This window comes from Botrytis byssoidea (genome assembly GCF_014898295.1).
Source record: "Botrytis byssoidea strain MUCL 94 chromosome Unknown BBYS_015, whole genome shotgun sequence".
Classification (NCBI taxonomy): domain Eukaryota; kingdom Fungi; phylum Ascomycota; class Leotiomycetes; order Helotiales; family Sclerotiniaceae; genus Botrytis; species Botrytis byssoidea.
The window spans coordinates 272,154-293,312 of record NW_024065856.1 but is presented as its reverse complement, the minus strand read 5'-3'; the positions used below and the strand labels follow the sequence as shown (position 1 = coordinate 293,312).

Here is a 21,159-nt window from a genome sequence, read left to right as displayed (position 1 = left end):
TAGAAGATAGAAACCTAGGGCTTTGTGAGATCCGAGGCCGAACAGTCGTAAATGGCAAGCAAGAAAGGTGGGTCCACTCACAATACAGAAAGAATATCAAATGTTTCTTTCAGACGAGTGTCTGGGCGGTGAATGACTTCGAGTGAGTACTATTGTGATCAGGTGGGGATGGAAAGGGAGTGAATTTTGGGAATTGTGATTGTGCAAGGAATGGGGAGGCTAACTTTAGTCCATCAATGGCAGCAAGTGGGCAAATAGACAGCAAGTAGGGTATGAAAAGAAAGTGAACCTCGCTGTTGTTGTTATTGTCGATGACGATGCCGACTGAAGCTAGTCAATCAGGAGGGCCTGTTGTTAGATCAACTTCGGATCCAACAAGTTCGGATATTGCCGGTTGCTACCACTAATCTTTCTGTTGAAATCTTGATCTCAAGCTTCATTTTGTCAATTATTTCCCTCAATGTAATCACTATTTCTCAGAGGCTCTGAGAAAAAAAAGATCTGTGTGGTTCATTGCTGTCATTCCACCCTTTATTTACCTTTTGAAGAAGTTTATACTTATTTGCCTCTCAACCTGTAGCAGTGAGGCTATCTGATAAGGTCAGTTTAGCTCAACTTGAACGGCAAGACTGTAAATCACAATTACTATTCAAAGACTACGAGTGGAATAGCTAATATCTGCCAGTTTACTCCTTATGTACAATATAATACAAAACGCACCAGACTGCAGAAGTGGAATCTATATCAAGGTTTAACAACAATACTCAATCCAAACAACCATACCTTCTACACATTTGGTGATAACAAATCATACTTGACACATCTTTCAACCTACATTGGATTGTCAGCATTTGAACATCTATCGCTAAATTTCAGTGCTAGATTAAAGGGGCTCGGGCTTGGGCTCGGCATGCCAAGACATACAAAATGAAATCTTCAGGTGGATAGGGGGAGGTGGAAAAAGAAAGCCAATGTCATGGAGGAAGGTGTGCGCAAGTCTGTCCAAGCACAGCCTAAATGATGCTGCGCTACAAACCAGTTTGTTCCAGGAGGCTAGACTAGCCAAGCTAACCTGGCACGTTGACGAATTGCTACCAGCCCGCCACCAGACACAAAGAACATGATTGTTGCTGCCAAACATTTGACCAGAATAGAAGGCAACAATGATACATAGGAATGTATTGCAGGAGTGAAGATGAAGAATGCAACAGCAGATAAAGAGACGGAAGTAAAGAAAGGGCGGAACATACATCTTCAATGGAAGCCTGCAGGAACTTTCTGGCTTCCAAACCTGCCCATACCTTCAGCATAGAGAAATCACCTTGGCGTAGCATTCCACCTCCACTCTGTGCTCCCAATTCTCGTAGAATAGGGAGTGCAGAGGAGAGCAAGTCGATATCAGGGTTGAGACTTCTGCCGATACCCTCTAGCAACAAAATGCTGATGACCACATTGACAAAATCACCCTCCATCCTAACATGATGAGTTCGGACCATAGAGAGAACCTCGTTTAGTATATCCCCTATCTTCATGTTGCCCAGTGCTAACGTGCGACTCTTGACTCCTAGGACAAGATGTTGCATTTTCAATGAATAAATCTCTTCATCAATGACTGCGTCAGGCTGGCGACATCTTTGACACATTAAATGACCTGCTTTATAACCATCAAACTCGGCCACAGCTTTGAAAAGATCAAGAAAGTTTCTTCGATTGGTTGCATTTAGTTCTGTGACTAGGCCTGTGTCAATGAAGATCAATTGGGGCCTGAATCCTTCTTTATCAATTTTAGAAAGTTCTGCTTGCCATGCTTGGGGATCCTTTCTATGGCGATATGGCTGAAGTCTTGCCAATACTTGTTCAGTGACATCTGGCTGGGACTGAGGATCTTCATCTTTATGTTTACTGAAAGGTAGGTTGGGCTTCTCAGATTGGTAAAAGCGGACCATAATATTACCTGGATGAAGGTCTGCATGAATGAAATTGTCAATTAGCAACATGCGTAAGAATGCATCAAGCCCTTCGTCCGCAATATCTTGTTGGAATACGCCGCCACCATTTTCCATGAAGTCAGATAACGGAATACCCTGTGCAAATTCCTCCACCAGTACTTGTCTTGTGGTGAATTGAGTATATGGAAATGGAAACCATGCTGTTGTCCTTGGTTTGAAATTCTTCCTGAAGATTGACAGATTTGCAGCTTCAATTCTAAGATCAAGTTGCAATCTCATCATTTGTCCAAATTGTTCGACTTCATCCGGAAATGACAGCCATTCAAATGTGGGAATCAAATTTATTACTGAAGCAAATACCCACATGATCCGTAGATCTCGTCTAACAACTCTTTCTACCCCTGGATGAAGAACTTTAATTGCAACATAACTTGACGGGACTCTTTGTGGTGTGCTTTTAATAAGCGTGCCGACATTTTTACGCACATTTCTTCGTATGTTTGTGGGCTCTTGTAGATCTGGATCTCCTGGTGTTGCCAAATCGGGTTTCAGCTTGGCCTTGTAAACTTGTGCTATAGCTCCCACCCCCAAAGGCTGTTCCTGAAACTCCTCAAAGATATCGTCAAAGGGTCGCCCATCAAACGCACTGCTTATAATCCTTTTGGTGGCATGTAACGAGTGCGCGGGTGCATTGGAATGGAGTTGTGACATGATCTCGCACATTTGCGAAGGGAAGATATCTGATCTAGAGGCAGCCCATTGCCCAAGCTAGAAAGTCAGCATCGCAAGGCACAACAAGAATTAGATGCCGCACCTTAATAAATGCAGGCCCAGCTCGTTCCATAGCCTTAACTAAGAACCTGTACCACCATAGAGTACCCATCCGCTCATTGTCTCGCGCTATATCCCTAGGCCCAAAGTATGCAGCGGGTATAGTAACAAGAACTGGAACGAATATAACCACAAGGCGTAGGAAGCGTATGCTTGTGCAAAGGGGTTCCCATAAATAGGCGTCTAGAAAATAGATTATACTATCTCTTACTCGTTGAAGCCCACGAACATCATCGCCGACTTTCTTGCTAATTTCCTCCCTCGATGCCTCTAGCATTCGACCTTCTGCAGTCATCTCAGTCCCACCATTATCTTTTTCTGATAGTCGAACAAATACAGTAGGGCTCAAGCCTGCTGCGGCGGCGAGGATCAGCCCTTTAGTCTGCGGGGGCGATTTGAATTGCCAACTTCCTCGTCTTCTCCAACTCCCTTCTCCTCCACCTCCACCTCCACCGGAATTTCTATATGATTGTCTTGTTGCTGATCGAATGTTCCTACATTGGATCGAGGTTCGTATTCTGGGAAGGGTCTGACGAAGACATTGTCGACCTGTGGCCAAAAACATCCTCATCTTCCTTCGTGTGAAGATTGGTTTGTTCCCGTAATTGAGTACTATCGAGGCTCCATAGATATCTTGTTGTTAGTGGATTTGGTTATGATACACCCCAAACGTTGTTAACCCCCCTTCACGGAAACATTAGATGCGCCAGTGAAGTATTGATTCAGTGACGTCAGAAATCAATTATAACATTCCTTCATTTGAACCGCACCAAAAATGTAATTCAAGTTCATATGGTAAAACATGTCATAAAACGTTTTAAAAAAGAAATGAGATTGGAAATATATAATTACATCTAATTACCCAGGTAAGATCTTACATTATCATTCAATTTAGTAAAATGTCAACAACCTGATTCCTTTCATTCTCCGCGCGTTTGTTCCATGTGATAAATTATGCTCTTTACTCAAGGGGACCGGTATAATTTTTCGTGAACGGCGGAAGCAGCGGTTCATCGCCGGTTTGGGTAAAAAAAATCCTTGAGCGGCGGAACTTTTACCGAATCCCCTCTTTCCTCCTCTTTTTCTCTTTTCTTCGAATCACAGCGAAGCTAATTCCAATAATAAAGATACATTCATTTACTTCTTCAGTGTTTAAGAGGACATCAATTATCTTCAATTTATATCCTTCATATTCAATCCTAGAAAAATACACAAATTGGTTCATCCTAAGTCTCACAAACAATATGGGATGGTTCTGGGCTGATTCTCCTGCAACTGCTGCTGCGACGTCGGGTATGAGAAATATTCCTCACGCTTTGCCCAAGGATAGCAATGCCACTCCGCCTGTGAGTAGATAAATCTCTGTTCACTCAGTCATTTTGTGATTCTGATTTCCGCTCTCTAGCCATCATGTCCTATGCACAAACCCAGCGCAGATGCTCTGAAGCCTGTGGCAAAACCTCCAGCATCATCACCCGAGTCCGCCTGCCCATATACGCCCGACAACGCCTCTCAAGAATCTAAAGCGACGTCGAAATACTCCAAATACAACCCTTTAAACTACATGTTCCCGGACTTATCCCAAGAGAGAGCAAAGGATCAGACTATTGTATTGCCAACCGAAAGGGAGCCATCTACAATACCTAAAGGCACTGGTGATGGTAACTGGGAGTATCCTTCTCCTCAACAAATGTACAATGCTCTTCTGCGCAAAGGTTATACTGATACGGATGCGACTGCCGTTGAGAGTATGGTATCAGTTCACAATTTCTTGAACGAGGGTGCTTGGGCTGAAATTGTAGAATGGGAACGAAGATTTGGTAAAGGGTTGTTGAAGGGTTGGGAGAATTGTAGGAGAGGAGAAGAGGGCTCAAAGGCAGGAGCAGAGATCGGTGCAAACGAAGACGAAGTGCCCCAGCCCAAATTAGTTCGATTCATGGGCAGACCGAAGGAAATGACACCAAAGGCTGCGATGATTCAAGCCATGGGTTGGGCTTTTCCGGAAAAATATGGGTATGTAGTTTTGCGATTTGTTTCAATGCCTCAACTTGGCTAACCATGATTATAGTACTGAGCCACCATTCGATCGACATGATTGGTTTGTTCAACGAGAATATAATGGACAGAAGAAGGAAGTTAGGTACATCATCGATTATTATTCGGGAGGCGAAGAACCTACTGGAGAACCTATTTTCTATCTGGATGTTCGACCCGCCCTCACTCCGACGCAAGCTGTAGAGCGGATGATGCGATGGAGTGGTGACGTTTGGTATCGCGCATCAGGTGCTTCCGTTAGAGAGAACATTAAAAAGAATTAGGAATTTGTCTATTTCTTGAGATATGATATGGAGTTTTGCAGCGGTTTTTAAGCAATACGCGTCGGTTTGGGTAAGGATTTGGTATCTATGGTTATGATCTGATTGGATCAGTGACTTGGGGTTATGCATGTGGAATGGTCCCTGGGTAGGAATTATAGTTTACGCCTCTCTTCTCTTGTAGTTATTGATACCTAAATAATGACATTTCTTATTCACGACGTCAGAGTTATTAAACTTTCGGGTATAGCTTATGGGCAGCTTATCGCAGTGCGAGACTTCTAGAAGGTGGAGCCAGCCGAATCATGATAAGAGCTCCTTCAAATCCCCCACTATTCATACATGATTATTCCCTCTTCCCAATCGTTCGAAAGACTAAAACAGCCAATATGGCGGAACCTTTTGTATCAATCAGGAAACATATAAAATGGGGGGCAAGTATTTATAATAGTCCTACAATCCTATCTCCGATAGGCTAACAACTATTGCAGGACAGAGCAGCAAAAGAAAATACAAAGTGCATATCTTGAGCTGTTATCGACAGCCCTGACTTGCTAACACACACTTAGCACTCTTGTCCTAACGTCTGCCGATAAACACTATGTAGATATACGAATCCTTGACCCATCCCATCCACTCCCAAACAGTAACACCGACCCTCAAGCAATATTGAGGCTGGAGTGGGGTTTCGCGGGAACTGCAATCAGCACTCCCGCAGCATTCAAAGATGGTGATAAAAGCATCTTGATCAAGCCGGCACACACGCAGTGGGTTCATGAAATAGATAACAAGATACGAAATCCTGGGCCGGATGATCGTGATGAGGGTTACATGTATCCTGTGGAGGGCACAAACGAAGTTTTGGAAAAAGGTGCTATGGTGAATCCGGACACCGGGAAAGTGGAAGACTATGAAGAATTGTGGGAGGATCTCGAGGTTAAAATGATGGAAGGAGAGAAAAGTGATTATTTTATGAGTTGGGTGTTGAAGACGAAAGATACTGGTGAGGTAAACGGAATGGTGATTAGAATTGGCGAGTGGGTACAGGGGGTCATGAGAAAGGGGGATGACTTCTCAGTTGTTAGGTGGAAATGGACCACTAAAGAGGGATGGAAAAGAATGTTAGCGATTGGTCAAGATTTTGGACTAGATAACAAGATCTTTGAGAAAAAGATATCTGTGGGTGACAGCATCAAGGTCGATAGCGGCGTGGAGTGGGAAATCAAAAGCTGTCACAAGCACAGGAAGTAATCAAGGGAGCTGGAGAGCCAAGTAGTCAATTTCGAATCTTTTTGATTAATATTATGATTCCCATGGAAGAATGGTATTTCATTTTGTCATCTGGTTATCGCCAATAAGCTACTACCTGGAATCTGCTCCGTGTTTGCATATTTACATTCCTGATGAGGAATGTTAATATCTCCTCTCAGAATCTATAAGTATAGGTTTTAGCTTCAAACCAAACAATCGATTTTTACGGCAATACATGTCTCTCGTTTTCCATTACATTCACTTCTGTCTGTCTTTTATTTATCTTCAGTTTGTAAGTAACTATGCCCTGGTTATCACGCAACAGCAGTTCCGCGAATTCCATTGGAGACATGATGGCGGTCCCATCAGCACCTGTTGCCCCGGCGAAGATATCGCCATCGTCTTCAATGGGTGTCACTGTCATTCCTTCGATCATCGATCTTACATGCGGGACATCGCCCGCTCAATATCGTCATTCAACAATGGAAGTCCTCTGGCGTTCCATGCAAATACTTTCTCGCAATTTGTACTGTATTCCTCAGACGATGGGATCTTTCACTTTTAATGTGGCCCAAACAATCCCTAAGAGCTCAGGGAGGAATATTTATGAAATGGGCATTCATTGTATGTTATGTGTCATGGAGTGTTGGATAATGCTTCTAGTCATACCAGCATTCTTGACGATGCCTGGAGCGATGTTCATGATGTGTTGTGCGGCTATCTGGGGGGCTATGATGGGGATGTCATGGCTATTAAGAGGGAACGAGAGAATTTGTGAGAGTATAATGCCTGTTGGAGACTTTGAGGACGAGAAATGGATTTTTATCAATGGTAGTTGTACGAGGTAGGCAGATCACCCTCTAGAAAGAAGTATTTGTGTACATCGCTCATATTAGAATAGCTACACTCAAATGATGCATCACCTCACTCGACTGAGTATCATTTTCCACCGCCGCATGACCGGAATCCACAATCGCACCTTGGGGCTCCCTCTTGACCTTCTCCTCCACTTCCTTTCGATTACCATGCCCATCCACCGCACTCTGTACTCGCAACTTCGCGAAACACTTTTGACACCCAGCATCCAAAAAGTCGTCATTCTATCACATTCAACCGGCTCCAAGATCGTCTCTGATATCCTCGATCAACTACATGCCGATCTTCCTGCTAGTTTAATGGCGAAATTGGAAATCTATACCTTTGGAGCTGCGGGTGGCTCTTTCTCGAATCCGCTCGTCAATTCGCTATGTATGGAACTTGGCGCTCTTGGAGACAACGAAAATACCAATATGAAAGCTTCTTACGAACGTGTAATACCAGTGAGTATCTTCATATCATTTTATTCAAATGCCTATCTGATCGTGGGAATAGCACATTGAACATTACCTTCCTCTTACATCCTCGCCGCTATCTACTATTTCGATTTTACATCCGGTCTTACATACTCTAGACTCTCGATTCTGCGGCAGAATGTTCATCTTGAATGGGTTTCACCCAGTATTTTTCGAGCAATACTTGGATATGATGTTCACTTGGCGGAAATCCGTCAATTCGGTTGATGGGTCTGAAACTCGAGGATTCTGGGACGAGATGGTCCGAATTGATGGAGAGACAGCTGAAAAGAGAGAATTTACCGCGGGAGCAAGAGGCGCTGCTGGAATGGGAAAGGGTGAGAGGAGATGGAGTGGGATGATGCAGATGGAGAAGGAGGGAAAGAGACGACCGGGGGGTTGGAGCTGGTCGAAGATGGGGATGGATGGAGTAGGAATGGCGAGGAGGGAGGCGAAGGCTTTGGAGGGAAAGAGAATGAGAGAGGTGGGGAGGTTGGGTGGTTATGAAGGCGGTGAAAGACTAAGTGTAGGGTGGTTTGAGGGAAAAGGAATGATGGGGTTAGAGAAGAGGATGGCGAATGGCGGCCAGTGAAATTGATGGTGAGTGATAGTCTACGGGCTTTGGACGGCATTGAGAGCGATCTTGAGGGCTGGGATAAAGTGGCAGTTGATGATTCTGGGGATTCTCGCAAGCTTAGGATAAATATCAATGGAGGCAGCTCGGTTTTGGAGAACAACGAAGAAGAACCCGACGTCGATTTGGATATGTTAGTAGCGGTTTGGTTTTGACAAGGTCTGTTTCTACTTATAACTTTTAATACTACGGAAATATGTATTTGAACTTTTGTTTTCTAATGGTACTATATTGAACCTAGCGTGCTCGCACTTTCAACCTGAAATTATCAGGCCTCATGCAGTGCCAATTCCGGATTCCGGATCAAGATGTACCTGACATAAAAAATGATACAATGTGAGGATGTGGAATTTCAATGCCACTACCCAACATACATTGAAGAACAAAAAATTACAAAAGTCACCAAGATAATACTTTAAAGCAAAAGTGACGACACACAAGAAACAAGGAGCATCTTAGGGCTTGATCAAGCAACCATGCCAGCAGCCTGCTTGGATTTGGACGGGTATCTCGGTCCCTTTACGTTGATGTTAACTATCGTTTCCTTGTCGTCGTCAGATGATGATGCTGGATGCTTTCTACTAGACCCATAACGCACATTAACATCATGATGCCCTACATTTAGATGAAAGCTGTCTTTTAATCTGGACAGGGAGCTTGGACCGGAAGGTCTGGGGGTCAATGATGCATTCGATGAACGCCTGCCCGAGTTCAACGAACTCATATCGGAACGCCGTGAAGCAGATTCTGGGTCAACACCAGGATCTGACTTTGCGGAATATAAAAGTACCATCTTCGGTGTTTCCGAATGAGACCTTTCGCTAGGTACTGCTTTGACTTTATTATTTCCGTCTGTAGATTTAATAATTTGGACGCTATTGTGGTGATTGCGCTCGAGGTCCGGGTTTGAACGGCTACTTCTATGAGTTAGCGGACCGGCTTGGCTATTATGCCTTTCGGAATGTGCATTAAGGTTCTCTTGAGTCAGTGGCATTGAAGAATGATATTGTTCGACTGGAACTTGAGGGGTGTTCTGCTCTGTAGATTTGTGTGATTTGGGCGCTGCAGACGGAGTCTTTTCTTGTTTCACAGGAGGGACTTCGTTGCATTCCATATCGAAACTACGATTACTCCGTGAACTCCTGAATAAATCTGCACTCTTAGTCCTCTTCCTCTTATTGAAATTAGAAGGTTGTTTATGTGTAGCCCGCCGTGGAGGCTGCTGCTTCGGTTTAAAGCAGTGTGCATCGATAAGTTCATGAGTAACATGATCGATGTAGGTTGTGTGATCTTTTTTCATCTTCTCAGATACACGGAGGTCTTCAAAGGTCTTTCTAAAATAAATAATCTGGTGTCCCTTAACGGTCCCCACTTCTTTGGAAACTACAAGTTCGTCCTTGTCGAGCATATCCAGTACACTGTCTTCTTCGGTAGATAGTGCCATTTTCTGACGATCACAAAGTACACCTGATAATAACAGTATACCGCGATCGCTGATAAGAATGTGTTGTCCACGGCATTTTACGCTTTGAGTAGCCTCAATCGCCGTGCTACCTCCAGACTTTTTAGATTCAGACACACGACTTTTTAGATTTGGAATTTCGATATACCATGCGACTAACACGAAGCCAGGAACAAGAGGGTATATTTTAGTGTAAACTCTGAACTTCTCTTCGGAACTGAAAGTGTCTAGAGGAAGTGACGACATGGTCTAAGAGTGTGCTATCTGGACTGCAAGTTAGCTACCTTTGTTTTGAATATATTCTACAACATACAATATGGGAATATTAGATATCTTTGTCAAATGATTATCTGTCGCTACGAAGAAAGATTTAGGTAACGGATTTTCCTGAAGACTACATGACTATAACATCTGTATTTAATGGGCCATGTCTTTTGGTGCCCTTGTTACTGTTGGCGTACGCGACCCAAGTCCCAAGAGAATCAAATCATGGACAACGTGTTCAGCGACTTAATCACCTTGAAGCACATGACGGGCCGGCTGACCAGGTCTTTTACTTTCTACTTTCTCTTTGTGTTTTGTGGATATCGAATTTGTTGGCGTGTTCATGTTCATTTGCCAGAGGCTCTAAGATCGGAAAGCCAGGAACTCTGACGAGTATTCGGTTGACCCAAATCCGTTGGAAAGTCTCGGATAAGGTGTTCCTTCAGGAATACAGTTCCATTTTATTAGTTTGAGGATTGAGTAAGACATTATTTGGCTGATGTACTAGTGTGAGCGTGCTGATGGCCCCCCAAGGAGTGGACTCATGAGCATTGCTCAAAGTAATGGTTTTCCTTCCAGCCTTTGCACGAGTTAACCCTCAATCTTCAGTCTAAAAAATTCAGAATAGCGAACTAATATTCAATTCATTTTCAGGATCTACATTTAAATGTCTTTCCTGAGCTTTACGAGTGGTTTTGTTGCTTACAAATGTGCACGTCGCTCGAATATCGCGGCTTTTGCATCGATAAACTTTCACGAAGGACAATCCAAATCCAAGTATCACTCAATTTTATCAGTTCTTTCCTTTTTAACAATCATTGTACTGAGTGAAATATTCGAACTGTCGTTCTACTAAAAGTTCATGTCTTCCAGTGAAAACGCACCACAGAACCTTTATACGCCTATGCACGACGTGTGGTCAAAAACGAAAAGCTTTACGTATGTAGCAGGTGTACTTCCGCCCTTGTAAACTAAAATATATAAAAGGTGAGGAACTGCAGCAGATTGCATTGTTATCGAGGAGCCAGTAATTTGGCCTGCGTAGGATTGCATCGCGATGACATTTGCGTATTGAGATAAGCGCCGACCACTAGGCCTACGATACCTACAGGGCTGAATAACGAAGACCATCAAACTGTACGCAGCTAGGTCAGCCAAGTATCGCGGGGGCTGTTGTTGTTATTATTATTTAAAGACTTGTAGAAATCTTTTTATAGTACTGAGGGGAAGGACTATCCCAGTGAGTTAAGCCCATTAATCACTCGTGGAGCAGCGATCAGAGAACAACCATATTGGCAAACTAGATTTCAGATTATTCTTAGATTAATTAAATACAACATCTATTTGAACATGGGATTCGGGAGTAGGAAACATCGCTCGTAAGCTTACTAGTTTCTACATACAATCACACGGAAGTTCCGCTAATCATTAGTCATTTCATCAAGGGAATCTAGTGACAGGAGAAAAGATAAAGACGGAGAATATAGTGTATACGCCAGCGAGTGTATGCTTCTACCTGGCTACATAGAGCAATCAATCACGATCGACAAGAGTACCAATGAAAAGGGTATTAAATTTTGGAAGCGCTCGATCAGATTCGAAGTAGACCCAGCGTTAGCCCAGATAGACAGTGAACATGAGCATATTTACGGTGGCTACTCACAATCACATCGACTGGGCATAATAGTACCAAAAAAGGCGAGGCGTTTCAGGAGCACAGTTCGCGAGATACACGACAAAATGAAGGGAAAAATAAAAAAAGGACATCGCTTCGGCACGCTTGAGTATATAAGTGATATCCTCGAAAAAGCACTCAGGGAGGGAAGCTTGCAAGTTAATAGACGCAAAATGAAACTTCTCGAGAAGGAGGCTGGCCGCAAAACCTGGCAGGCTCCATTCATAAGACCTAAAGCCGGAACTGAGAGAAAGATAACAAAGCGTGAAGAGAGAGACAAAAGACGAGAATATAGAAGAGATGATACTTTAGGTCGGATTAACAATTCTAGGGTTGCGAGAGGATTTGGAGTACAACTCAGCAATAACGAGAAGAGGAGTCGAAAGCGGCACGATCGGATGGGACGCCCCTCACAAAGTGATGCTGAGTCCACGGGGTCGTGGGAAACTGTTTCAAACACTAACTCTTATTATTCCGAGCCTTCTCATGGAAGGCGGCGCCGCAGTTCATCTCGTCACTACGACGGCACTAGTGGATATAACGAAGACGACTCTTCAGATGACGAATCTGATACCAGATCGTATGCATCTTCGGGATTTTCAAAACCAAGCCGCTCCTCAAGCTATGGTTCCAGAAGCTCTGTCGCTTCCGGATCTAGTCGGTCAGACTCAGAATACAGGCCAAGACATAGAAATGATCGTTATAGCAATTACCAGACCGATGATCAGCTTCGGAAGCCTCCAAGTTATCCACCCGATTTTAAACATGGTTATGGAACTATACCGCGAGAGGATCTGCCTTATCCGAACGAACCGTACCCGGGAAGAGCTCGGTCAGATCATCCATATGATGATAGAGCGAATGATCCACATGTTTACAGAGAGGATAATCAATATGCTTATAGAGCGGATGATCGGTATAGAAGCTTGTGAGGAACGGCAAACAACGAGAGAGAGAGAGTAGGTAGTGGTGAAGGAAGTAGTTGGATAACTGTAAATTGGTTGTTCAGCATGTCCCACAATTTTGGTACCGATAGGTCTGAGTTTGTTATTGTTTCATTTCCTTTCTTACTGTTGTTCATTATATGTATTATCTTTTCTTCACGTTAATATACTTCATTACTTGGGGACATCTTATTTACCCATGTTTTTCCAAATCTGTTATATCTACTTGTGCAAAATGTGCTTGCAGTGTCATTGAGGGGCATTTCCCGTATCGAAAATCTACGCCCACAATCAGATACCAACTTTTGACTTCAAACGAACAAGCATTATTACATTGGTAAATATCAGGAGAAGATTGCTAGCTCAATAATGCTGAACAGATCCCACCGGTCGACGGATCTCTCTGACAGATACAAAGCCGCGGCCGGTAAGAGGGCTGGGCGGGCACCACACAGCCTTATAACCTTCACATGCGCGCTTGCAGTGTTTCGAGAGTGTGTATAGAATCTGTGTACTAAGCCCCCGGTCCACGTATTGTAATTCATAATCCACGCGGCCGAGCACTACATAACACTTGGAAGGACCTTTCTGTTGTGTTCTTCATTTCTAAATTGCCAACTTAATTTAGCTGTCAAGATAAGACATTTCAAGAACGTCAAATGAGTGTGCCATGTTTCTCACACATAGATCATGAGCAATCTGTCTAGAAGACAATGTTGATATACTCTAGCTCCCACAAGACAGCTTAATTCACATAGGATACACTTGAGCCTAGACGTAGATATTACATTTACTGTAGTGTAGTGTACCGGGGCGCAGTGTGCCGATGTGTACTGTAGGAGCGTCATGAGCGAGTGTGCTTGTAGTTCGTCCTTCAGATAAGATGAAAAATGGCTCAACCACGACCTGGTAGTGATATATTTTCAAATAGACCACATGAAAAGAAACAACGACGATGCGCGAGGCCAGTTAACCTACACTCAAATTTACGCCGCAATCAATCAGGTCCGTGGAAAAGGTAAATATATAATAAAATGAATGGGAAAGGCTTCAGAAGTTGTCAAGTGAGATCATGCTTCATTGAAGCGTTCATTCTCTTCCTATATGTTTGATACTTTGTATCGTTCATCACCAGCCTTGATAATTATTAAAATTTCAATGAAAGAATTTTTTAAAAGTTGAAAGGTATGGGCCAACAATGATTAGCGTGGCGCTAAGCCTGTTTAGCTCTAAGTCATTCTTCACCCAGCGAAACGGTCCTCTCCCTCAGGAAATACGATGCGTACCTAGGTATATATATATATGTCAATAAAGATACCTAGGTACGAGGCAGTATCTCTATATACATGGATATATTATATATATTGAAATGAGATACTTCTCACTCAAGTTCCACCGCCATTCCTCATCAAACCCACCAGCTTATGTAAATTCTTATTTATAAGTAGTTTTAGCCGTCTAATGGTCCAACATCCATCCTTTCACGCTTTCGTGTTTATGTCGGAGTGATTTTGAATCGCCATAATGGAATGATGGAATGTGAAACAAAGTGAAGCTTTCGGAATCCATTCCTTGATTCACACTATTAAAAATATATGAATATATGTACCGGTATATTCGCTTCGAACCACATCGTGAATACTGTACATGTACTGTATTGCTCGAATTGGCTAAACGTATTGCTGACTGTTCCAACAATTCTTGCTTACCTAATGCGTGAAGCTCAAATTTCAGCCTCACCCATTCGTTCCTTTCTCTACCATTTACTACAATCTACATCAATTGTTTTCTCTGTATTAATAATTTACACCTGAAGACTTTATTAGACTCGAGACAATTAGTAGCCAAAACTCTTATTGTACAACTCTTCTTTTAACTACACTTTCCATCAAAAACTTCATTACAAATAACGCGACGATTATTATGGCTGACTTTCATTATGGAGGGACGGATGAGGAGTCTGCTGAGATCAAGAAGCTGAATGCCGAAGTCGTAGGTTTATCAATGTGTTTCTATCGATTGCGCGTTTGCTGACCGGTGCTCTATCTATAGCTCGAAAACACGGACAATTTTGAGAGTTGGGAGAAGCTTGTTCGCGCAGCTGAGACTCTGGAAGGAGGTCTAAATCGTAATTCGAGTCCACAGGCGATTGCGACAACTCGAGATTCTTACGATCGCTTTCTTGCGAAATTTCCCCTCCTGTTTGGATATTGGAAGAAATATGCAGATCTGGAATTCTCCATAGCTGGTACAGAAGCTGCTGAGATGGTAATTAAAGATAAACTGTAGGGCAACGAGCTATGTGCTGACATATTTTAGGTCTTTGAGAGAGGTATCGCCAGTATAGCAACATCTGTGGATCTATGGACGGATTATTGTTCCTTCAAGGTTGAGACAAGTCATGATCCTGATGTGATCAGAGAGTAAGTATACTAGATGCTTTCCTTCCCTTAACACAGCATCTGCAGCATGGTCATACAGCCACATGAGCTACGTTCGGAGTTTTCATGGCTCACAAACGGTGAGAAATGCCAAAAAAAAAAGCTGCTCATGTTTGACTCTTCTCACCAACATGACCAGGATATCTTTCTGCTATCACAAGTTCGCTTTTGTCCCGTATCACTCTGCACACATTGTCGGCACGAGGAGGATATGAATATCATTGCATTTGTGCACACTGCCCTTCCCGTATTTGCACTCCTTGCCACCTTTCCATTCCCTCCCTTTTCAAAGTATGAGGCGCATCTAACATTTTATATTAGGCTTTTCGAACGTGGAGCTGTTGCAGTGGGTTTGGACTTCCTTGCCCATCCTTTCTGGGATAAATACCTAGAATTTGAAGATCGACTGGAAGCTCAAGACAAGATATTTGCTATTTTGAACCGAGTTGTGAAGATTCCTATGCATCAATATGCTAGATACTTTGAGCGATTTCGCCAATTAGCTCACGCTCGTCCATTGCTAGAGCTTCTTCCAGCCGAAACACTCGAACAATTTCGTGCTGATGTTATTTCCGAGAGTACCGGTTTCCAGGCCGGTCCAAAGGGAGAATTAGAGATTGAACGTGACATTAGAACCAAGATAGATAATTTCCATCTTGAAATTTTCGCTCGTACGCAAGCAGAAACCACAAAACGTTGGACGTACGAGTCTGAAATCAAGCGTCCTTATTTCCATGTCACCGAGCTCGATAATCAGCAACTTTCGAATTGGCGCAAATACTTGGACTTCGAAGAGGCTGAGGGTGACTATACCCGTGCTATTTTCTTATATGAAAGATGTCTAGTGACCTGCGCATTCTACGACGAGTTCTGGTTTCGCTACGCCCGGTGGATGTCATCAAAGGAGCGCAAGGAAGAAGAAGTCAGAAACATATATCAAAGAGCAAGCACACTCTATGTGCCAATCAGCAAACCCGGAATTAGATTGCAATACGCCTATTTCGAAGAGATATCCGGCCGTGTCGATGTTGCGAGGGATATTCACCAAGCCATTCTGGATCGCATGCCTGGTCATGTAGAGACCATAATTTCTTGGGCCAATCTTGAACGCCGCCATAAAGGCCTTGATGCCGCAATTGAAGTCTACAAAGCACAAATCGCTTCGACAGAATTAGATATTTATTCCAAGGCAGCTTTTGTTGTTGAGTGGGCCATTTTATTGTGGAAGATTCAAGGATCTGTCGATGAAGCCCGTCAAGTTTTCCAGAAGAACACACAATGGTACCCAGAGAGCCGCCATTTCTGGACAAAGTACATGGAATTTGAGTTAGCGCAGCCAACTAACTCAGCCTCGGAGTCTGAGCACCATGAAAGGCTCAAGCAAATCCATAGCGATATGACCAAGACATCCATGAGGTTGGATACAAAGAAGGAGATCAGTAATCTATACTTGATGTACCTAAGAGAAAGAGGTTCCAAGGAGACCATGAAGGAATTTTTACAGATTGATCGCGAGCTGAACGGGTAAGCATCCTTCTCTAGTACTACATAGTACCATACTGACAGACCATAGACCTATATCAGTTCAGCCCGACTATGTTAAAGCCACTGAGTTGGGAAAAGCGGCAGCAAACGGAACTATTCCAGGTGTTGACTCGGCTTCTTTACTGAAAGGCGAAGTCAGATACACTACATACTTTCAACAGCGCAAGCAACCACTAACTGTTGATCCGCAAGGCCTCGCATCTTTCCATTAGATCGTTGCATTGCCGCTCATGAGAACCACCAGTGTCGTCGTCGGGTCTTAATAAGTTCGACCAGGCAGCGTGTACAATAGTATCCTTATCAGCCTTGCGATTGGTTCGGAGTGAACTCATCGACCTTTTCTTTTCTTCTTTCTCCTCGAATGCTGGATAAATATAACTTAGGCAGCTTAATGATTAGAGGAATGGCGGTTTTGGGAATATGTAAAGATATGCCTATATGGTTTCCTTTTCTTCACATAGTTCATAGATACAAAAGCAATTCTTCACCCATATTTTACGACAGGGAGTATACATCAATGTGATTATAGTTGTGATTATCATTGATCAAATTGTCGTCTACCTCTGAGCGACACACTCTATTCTCTACTATCTTCTAATATGCAATTCCATCTCAGTAAACATATCTGAAGTTGGGATTCTCTCTATCCGTCAAATCATCAAAAGCGTGCACCATGTCTCTATCATTAGCCTCTCTAACTCCTGCCTCTGCCAACTCATCTCGCTTTTTATTTTCCCTCATCAAGTGCCATCTGAGAAAGATTAATACCAGAAGAAGTAATGTGTAACAGCCAAGATGGGTAGCAAATGCGATGAAATAGCGTGGCGCATCATTCTTCAAGAAAACTTGAGGACCAACTGCATTTCCTGCAGCCCAACTGATAAAATTTGCAGCTACGACGATGGTTTTCTTAGTTTGACCGGCGACGTTACGGGACATGAGAGTCAAGGAAAGGGTGGCAGTGGACCAAAAAGAGAGCGTTAAGTAGTAGGAGATTAAAAGGCCGACTTTAGTACTGAAGCTGGTGTTGCGAACTGTCATGAGGACGATAGTGCCGATGAATGAACTAAATGCCGGGATTAGAATTGTGGCGGTGGTATCTAATGGGTTCACTTACGGTAAAAGGTAGAACGTCATGATTGAAATGTTTTGGTTATACTTCTTGACCAGGAAGTGACTGGACAGTAACACGATGATGATGTAAAAGCCCAGTACCATAGCCAAGAGCTGCGTTTGCAGAACAGTGAAGTTAAACCCTGTGATGATGATATTTGCAAATGCGCCCAGTCCGCTCGTTGGTAATGTGGTGCAGATAGCTATTAAACAATAACAGTACATTTGCGGATCGGTAAAAGCGTCTTTGACGTGCTCGATACGGAATTTGCGGTTTTGCATGCCCGTTTGATTGGAGCGGACACGTTCAACCATGAGTTTTTTGTCGGCTTCGCTGAAACATTTGGCGCGCATTGGGGAGTCGGGCATCCAGAATAAGATGAAGAGACCCCAGAGAAAAGAGAGACAGGCGTAGGCGACGAAGATTGCTTGCCAAGATTTGAGAGGGCCGGATTTGAGAAGGGTGAAGCAGTAGGCAAGGAGTCCGCCTACAATTTGTTGAGCACCCTACATTCATCATCGTTAGACATATCTAACAATGTTGGGTTTGGAGGTGAGCATACATTCATCATGTACCAGTATATCACAACTCCTGCTTGTTCTTCTCTTTTGTACCACATGCTAGACAAAACCACAAAGATGGGCTGGCAGGCAGCTTCGAAGATTCCGAGAAGGGTACGAGCCGCAACCAGACCTTCAAAATTATGGCAAAGGGCATGCATTGAGAGTATTATACTCCAAACACAAACGTTGATACCCAGATATTTGGCGATTGGTACGCGTTGTATAATCCAGTTGGTAGGGTATTCTACTACTAGAATACCTATGTATATACATGTTGTGAGCCATGGATACTGCTCCCATGTTAGCAGTTATACAAATCTGAGAGGGAAAATAGATGAATAAATACCTGTGAGTCGGATACATTAGCATCTTTTCTGATGCCCATAATCGATGTGAATGCCAATGTTCCTTTATCAAGCGCTTGTATAAAGTATGTCAGGATCATGATAATCAATACACGTCTATCGATGAGTTTCTTGAGTCGTTTGTTCTCATCATCGCTTATATGGATAAGCACCTCGCTGGTGTATTTAGCAACTTCAGAATCAACACGCCCATAATCCATATGATCTGGCTTGTCAGGTCCTGCATAGAGCATATCTTCGACGTGAGATATGTCGTGATCTGATTTTGGATTTGGATGAGCCATTGCTTGTGCCTTTGGCTTTTGAGACGAATCTTCGATGGAGCCAGCCATGTTCATCTTGGGTGCCGAATTGCGGGCTCAGTGGTAAAAGGGATAAGTGAAGTGAGAGAGAATAGAACTCGCGATATCCCACTTTCTGCAGAGAGAGGTCATGAAGCTGGTATAAATACTGTATATCCCACGCCATCTCGCCCGCTTTGGCCGCATACATGCATGCATCTTCATCCCTCGAACAGGCCGGAGCGAATTTATCCATCCCATGGGGAAGCAGAAAGTTGTTTATGGGGAAGTGGGGTACCTGGTCTTCAACTTGGCATCAAATCCTCGGGGTATCTCGAGGGTATCTCGCTTTCAGGTAACCGAGACGTGGGGTACATAAGCTGCTTTGACAATCGGTTATACACGAGCACCAAACAGAATACCAAATACAGGAAGATCTCCATTCGCCAAAGAAACGGATAAGCAGATAGATGTGGAGGTGAGCGAAGGATGCCAAGAATGTATTGACAAGGGTAGCAGCTCAACTTGTTAATACACACGAGCACTTCTACAAGACCGAATCTGCTGCGCGGTGAGCAAAAAAAATGATCACCTTCCCAGAAGAATCGCGCAGTATCCTTGCTGTCTCTTGAGCCTTGTCACGGGTCAATGTATTTCAATCTTGATATCCACAGAAGTGAAAAGTTTTGTCTCGTATTGCATCTGGGTATCATATCTTTGTGAAATTCTAAATCTGCCAACAAAATCCAAATCTTTTTCTTTCTGATAATTTGCATAAAATCAGATCAAGCAACAATCAAGCTAGTCGCTATTAGCTGATATCTAGTAAACTTTTCAAGAATCATAGTCCCAATATAACGATTGAAAGAATGCAGCTCGGTAAAGTCGTTGCTTTCATTACATTACCAGCCCTTTTTCATAGCCAGCTGGAATTTGTATGCCTAGAACGATTAGCAAGAGATTTGAGTCCAAAAACTGGCTAATACGTACCCAAGTAGTGAAATCATCTTTCTGTCCCTCCCAGTCTTTGGTCAACAACTCAACTGTAGCAAAACCAGTGAACCAAGTCTCATCCATGAGCTTGTCAATTGCACAACTATCTAAGTCATAGAATGCACTTGCTAGATCATCCGTGAGGTTTGTGATCTTCTTCATTCTTACAAGTACTTCATCTAAACACTCCACAATACCTGGGTCCTCTGAAGATTTCTCCTTCAGTTGTGTAGGCAACTCAGGATGTGGCAGGTAGGGAAGTGTCTTGAACCTCCTCTTCTCGACCGCTTGATACATCAGAATTATGAGTCTCAATCTTTTGGTCGACGACTCGAGCTTTTCGCGAATCTTTTCCGGGTCGTCTTTAGGAATATGTGGTTGCGATCCAAAGAGATCATCCACAATATCTTGAGGGTCCTTTCCTTCGTCATCTTCATTACCACTGTTCTCATCCTCATCCTCGTCATCTGATTCTTCCTCCGCCCATGCTTGCAATTCTTCGAGCGCATCTTTCACCAAATCTCGATATTCTACAGCTTTCTTCATAGCCAATCCCGCTACACCCAAAGTCTTCAAACCCATGACAGAATCGCAGGCATCCCATACAACACCTGTCGAAGCCAAACTACCCTTCCCACTTGATTTTCCCGTTCCATTCTTCTTGTCGTCACTCAAAATGTTGCCATCTAATGGAATTGCATTGATCAGAGTCAATAACTCCGTCAAAACCTTATCTACTCTCCATTGCAGCTCCTCACTCATAGCCTTAGTGTATTTCGCAGCATGGCAAATTTCGACGGCAGATGCCAGGCCTGGCAAAGGTCCCGACACAAGTTCTCCCAAGACTTTACTGATTGCGGAAGGCGTAAAAGGGTTATTGATAATCAAAAGGGACAACTTCGTCGAGTGTGCTTTGATTAAGCTCGCAGAATCATGGGCAAGGTCGATGGCATTGACATCGGCGTGCTTAGGTTGCTCTTTCTTTTCAGACGATGACCCCTCCTTCACATCTTCTGGAGCTTTTGCTGAAGCTTGTAGTTGTAGAATTAAATTCTTGATGTTTTCGACGGTAGATTTCAAAAGAGCCAAGTCATTGCCGGCTTTCTTTTCGGTGTCGGCCATGATGTCGTTGTTGTGGTGCAAATTCAATAGTTATGACGCTGAGAAATCTGAAGCCTGAAAACTATTTTCTTAGTGGGGG

At 43.3% G+C, this 21,159-nt stretch overlaps 9 protein-coding genes across 9 annotated transcripts; 5 read left to right on the top strand and 4 right to left on the bottom strand.

Moving 5' to 3' along the window:
* Nucleotides 1–786: 786 nt before the first annotated feature.
* On the bottom strand, nucleotides 787–3,351 carry EAE97_007578 (uncharacterized protein; the record flags this gene model as incomplete). The annotated part of the gene is made up of 3 exons (XM_038878092.1): nucleotides 787–831; nucleotides 1,251–2,717; nucleotides 2,764–3,351. 3 exons carry the CDS (start codon nucleotides 3,349–3,351, stop codon nucleotides 787–789), a joined length of 2,100 nt encoding a protein of 699 aa, XP_038730930.1.
* Nucleotides 3,352–4,024: 673 nt separating this feature from the next.
* On the top strand, nucleotides 4,025–5,098 carry EAE97_007577 (uncharacterized protein; the record flags this gene model as incomplete). Its single annotated transcript, XM_038878091.1, has 3 exons — nucleotides 4,025–4,126; nucleotides 4,186–4,793; nucleotides 4,849–5,098. 3 exons carry the CDS (start codon nucleotides 4,025–4,027, stop codon nucleotides 5,096–5,098), a joined length of 960 nt encoding a protein of 319 aa, XP_038730929.1.
* A 386-nt stretch (nucleotides 5,099–5,484) lies between these two features.
* Nucleotides 5,485–6,346, top strand: EAE97_007576 (uncharacterized protein; the record flags this gene model as incomplete). The annotated part of the gene is made up of 3 exons (XM_038878090.1): nucleotides 5,485–5,529; nucleotides 5,587–5,612; nucleotides 5,665–6,346. 3 exons carry the CDS (start codon nucleotides 5,485–5,487, stop codon nucleotides 6,344–6,346), a joined length of 753 nt encoding a protein of 250 aa, XP_038730928.1.
* Nucleotides 6,347–6,648: 302 nt separating this feature from the next.
* EAE97_007575 (uncharacterized protein) lies at nucleotides 6,649–8,269 on the top strand (the record flags this gene model as incomplete). The annotated part of the gene is made up of 3 exons (XM_038878089.1): nucleotides 6,649–7,190; nucleotides 7,248–7,665; nucleotides 7,718–8,269. The coding sequence occupies 3 exons, from the start codon at nucleotides 6,649–6,651 to the stop codon at nucleotides 8,267–8,269; spliced, it is 1,512 nt and encodes a 503-aa protein (XP_038730927.1).
* A 508-nt stretch (nucleotides 8,270–8,777) lies between these two features.
* Nucleotides 8,778–10,019, bottom strand: EAE97_007574 (uncharacterized protein; the record flags this gene model as incomplete). Its single annotated transcript, XM_038878088.1, has 1 exon — nucleotides 8,778–10,019. One exon carries the CDS (start codon nucleotides 10,017–10,019, stop codon nucleotides 8,778–8,780), a length of 1,242 nt encoding a protein of 413 aa, XP_038730926.1.
* Nucleotides 10,020–11,387: 1,368 nt separating this feature from the next.
* EAE97_007573 (uncharacterized protein) lies at nucleotides 11,388–12,644 on the top strand (the record flags this gene model as incomplete). Its single annotated transcript, XM_038878087.1, has 2 exons — nucleotides 11,388–11,416; nucleotides 11,492–12,644. The coding sequence occupies 2 exons, from the start codon at nucleotides 11,388–11,390 to the stop codon at nucleotides 12,642–12,644; spliced, it is 1,182 nt and encodes a 393-aa protein (XP_038730925.1).
* A 1,935-nt stretch (nucleotides 12,645–14,579) lies between these two features.
* On the top strand, nucleotides 14,580–16,854 carry EAE97_007572 (uncharacterized protein; the record flags this gene model as incomplete). The annotated part of the gene is made up of 5 exons (XM_038878086.1): nucleotides 14,580–14,648; nucleotides 14,709–14,924; nucleotides 14,976–15,079; nucleotides 15,419–16,621; nucleotides 16,671–16,854. The coding sequence occupies 5 exons, from the start codon at nucleotides 14,580–14,582 to the stop codon at nucleotides 16,852–16,854; spliced, it is 1,776 nt and encodes a 591-aa protein (XP_038730924.1).
* Nucleotides 16,855–17,254: 400 nt separating this feature from the next.
* On the bottom strand, nucleotides 17,255–19,022 carry EAE97_007571 (uncharacterized protein; the record flags this gene model as incomplete). The annotated part of the gene is made up of 4 exons (XM_038878085.1): nucleotides 17,255–17,708; nucleotides 17,760–18,262; nucleotides 18,319–18,609; nucleotides 18,666–19,022. The coding sequence occupies 4 exons, from the start codon at nucleotides 19,020–19,022 to the stop codon at nucleotides 17,255–17,257; spliced, it is 1,605 nt and encodes a 534-aa protein (XP_038730923.1).
* Nucleotides 19,023–19,663: 641 nt separating this feature from the next.
* Nucleotides 19,664–21,117, bottom strand: EAE97_007570 (uncharacterized protein). The gene is made up of 2 exons (XM_038878084.1): nucleotides 19,956–21,117; nucleotides 19,664–19,906 (listed from the first exon to the last, which is right to left on the bottom strand). Exons 1-2 carry the CDS (start codon nucleotides 21,078–21,080, stop codon nucleotides 19,868–19,870), a joined length of 1,164 nt encoding a protein of 387 aa, XP_038730922.1. The 5' UTR covers nucleotides 21,081–21,117; the 3' UTR covers nucleotides 19,664–19,867.
* Between the last annotated feature and the right edge of the window lie 42 nt (nucleotides 21,118–21,159).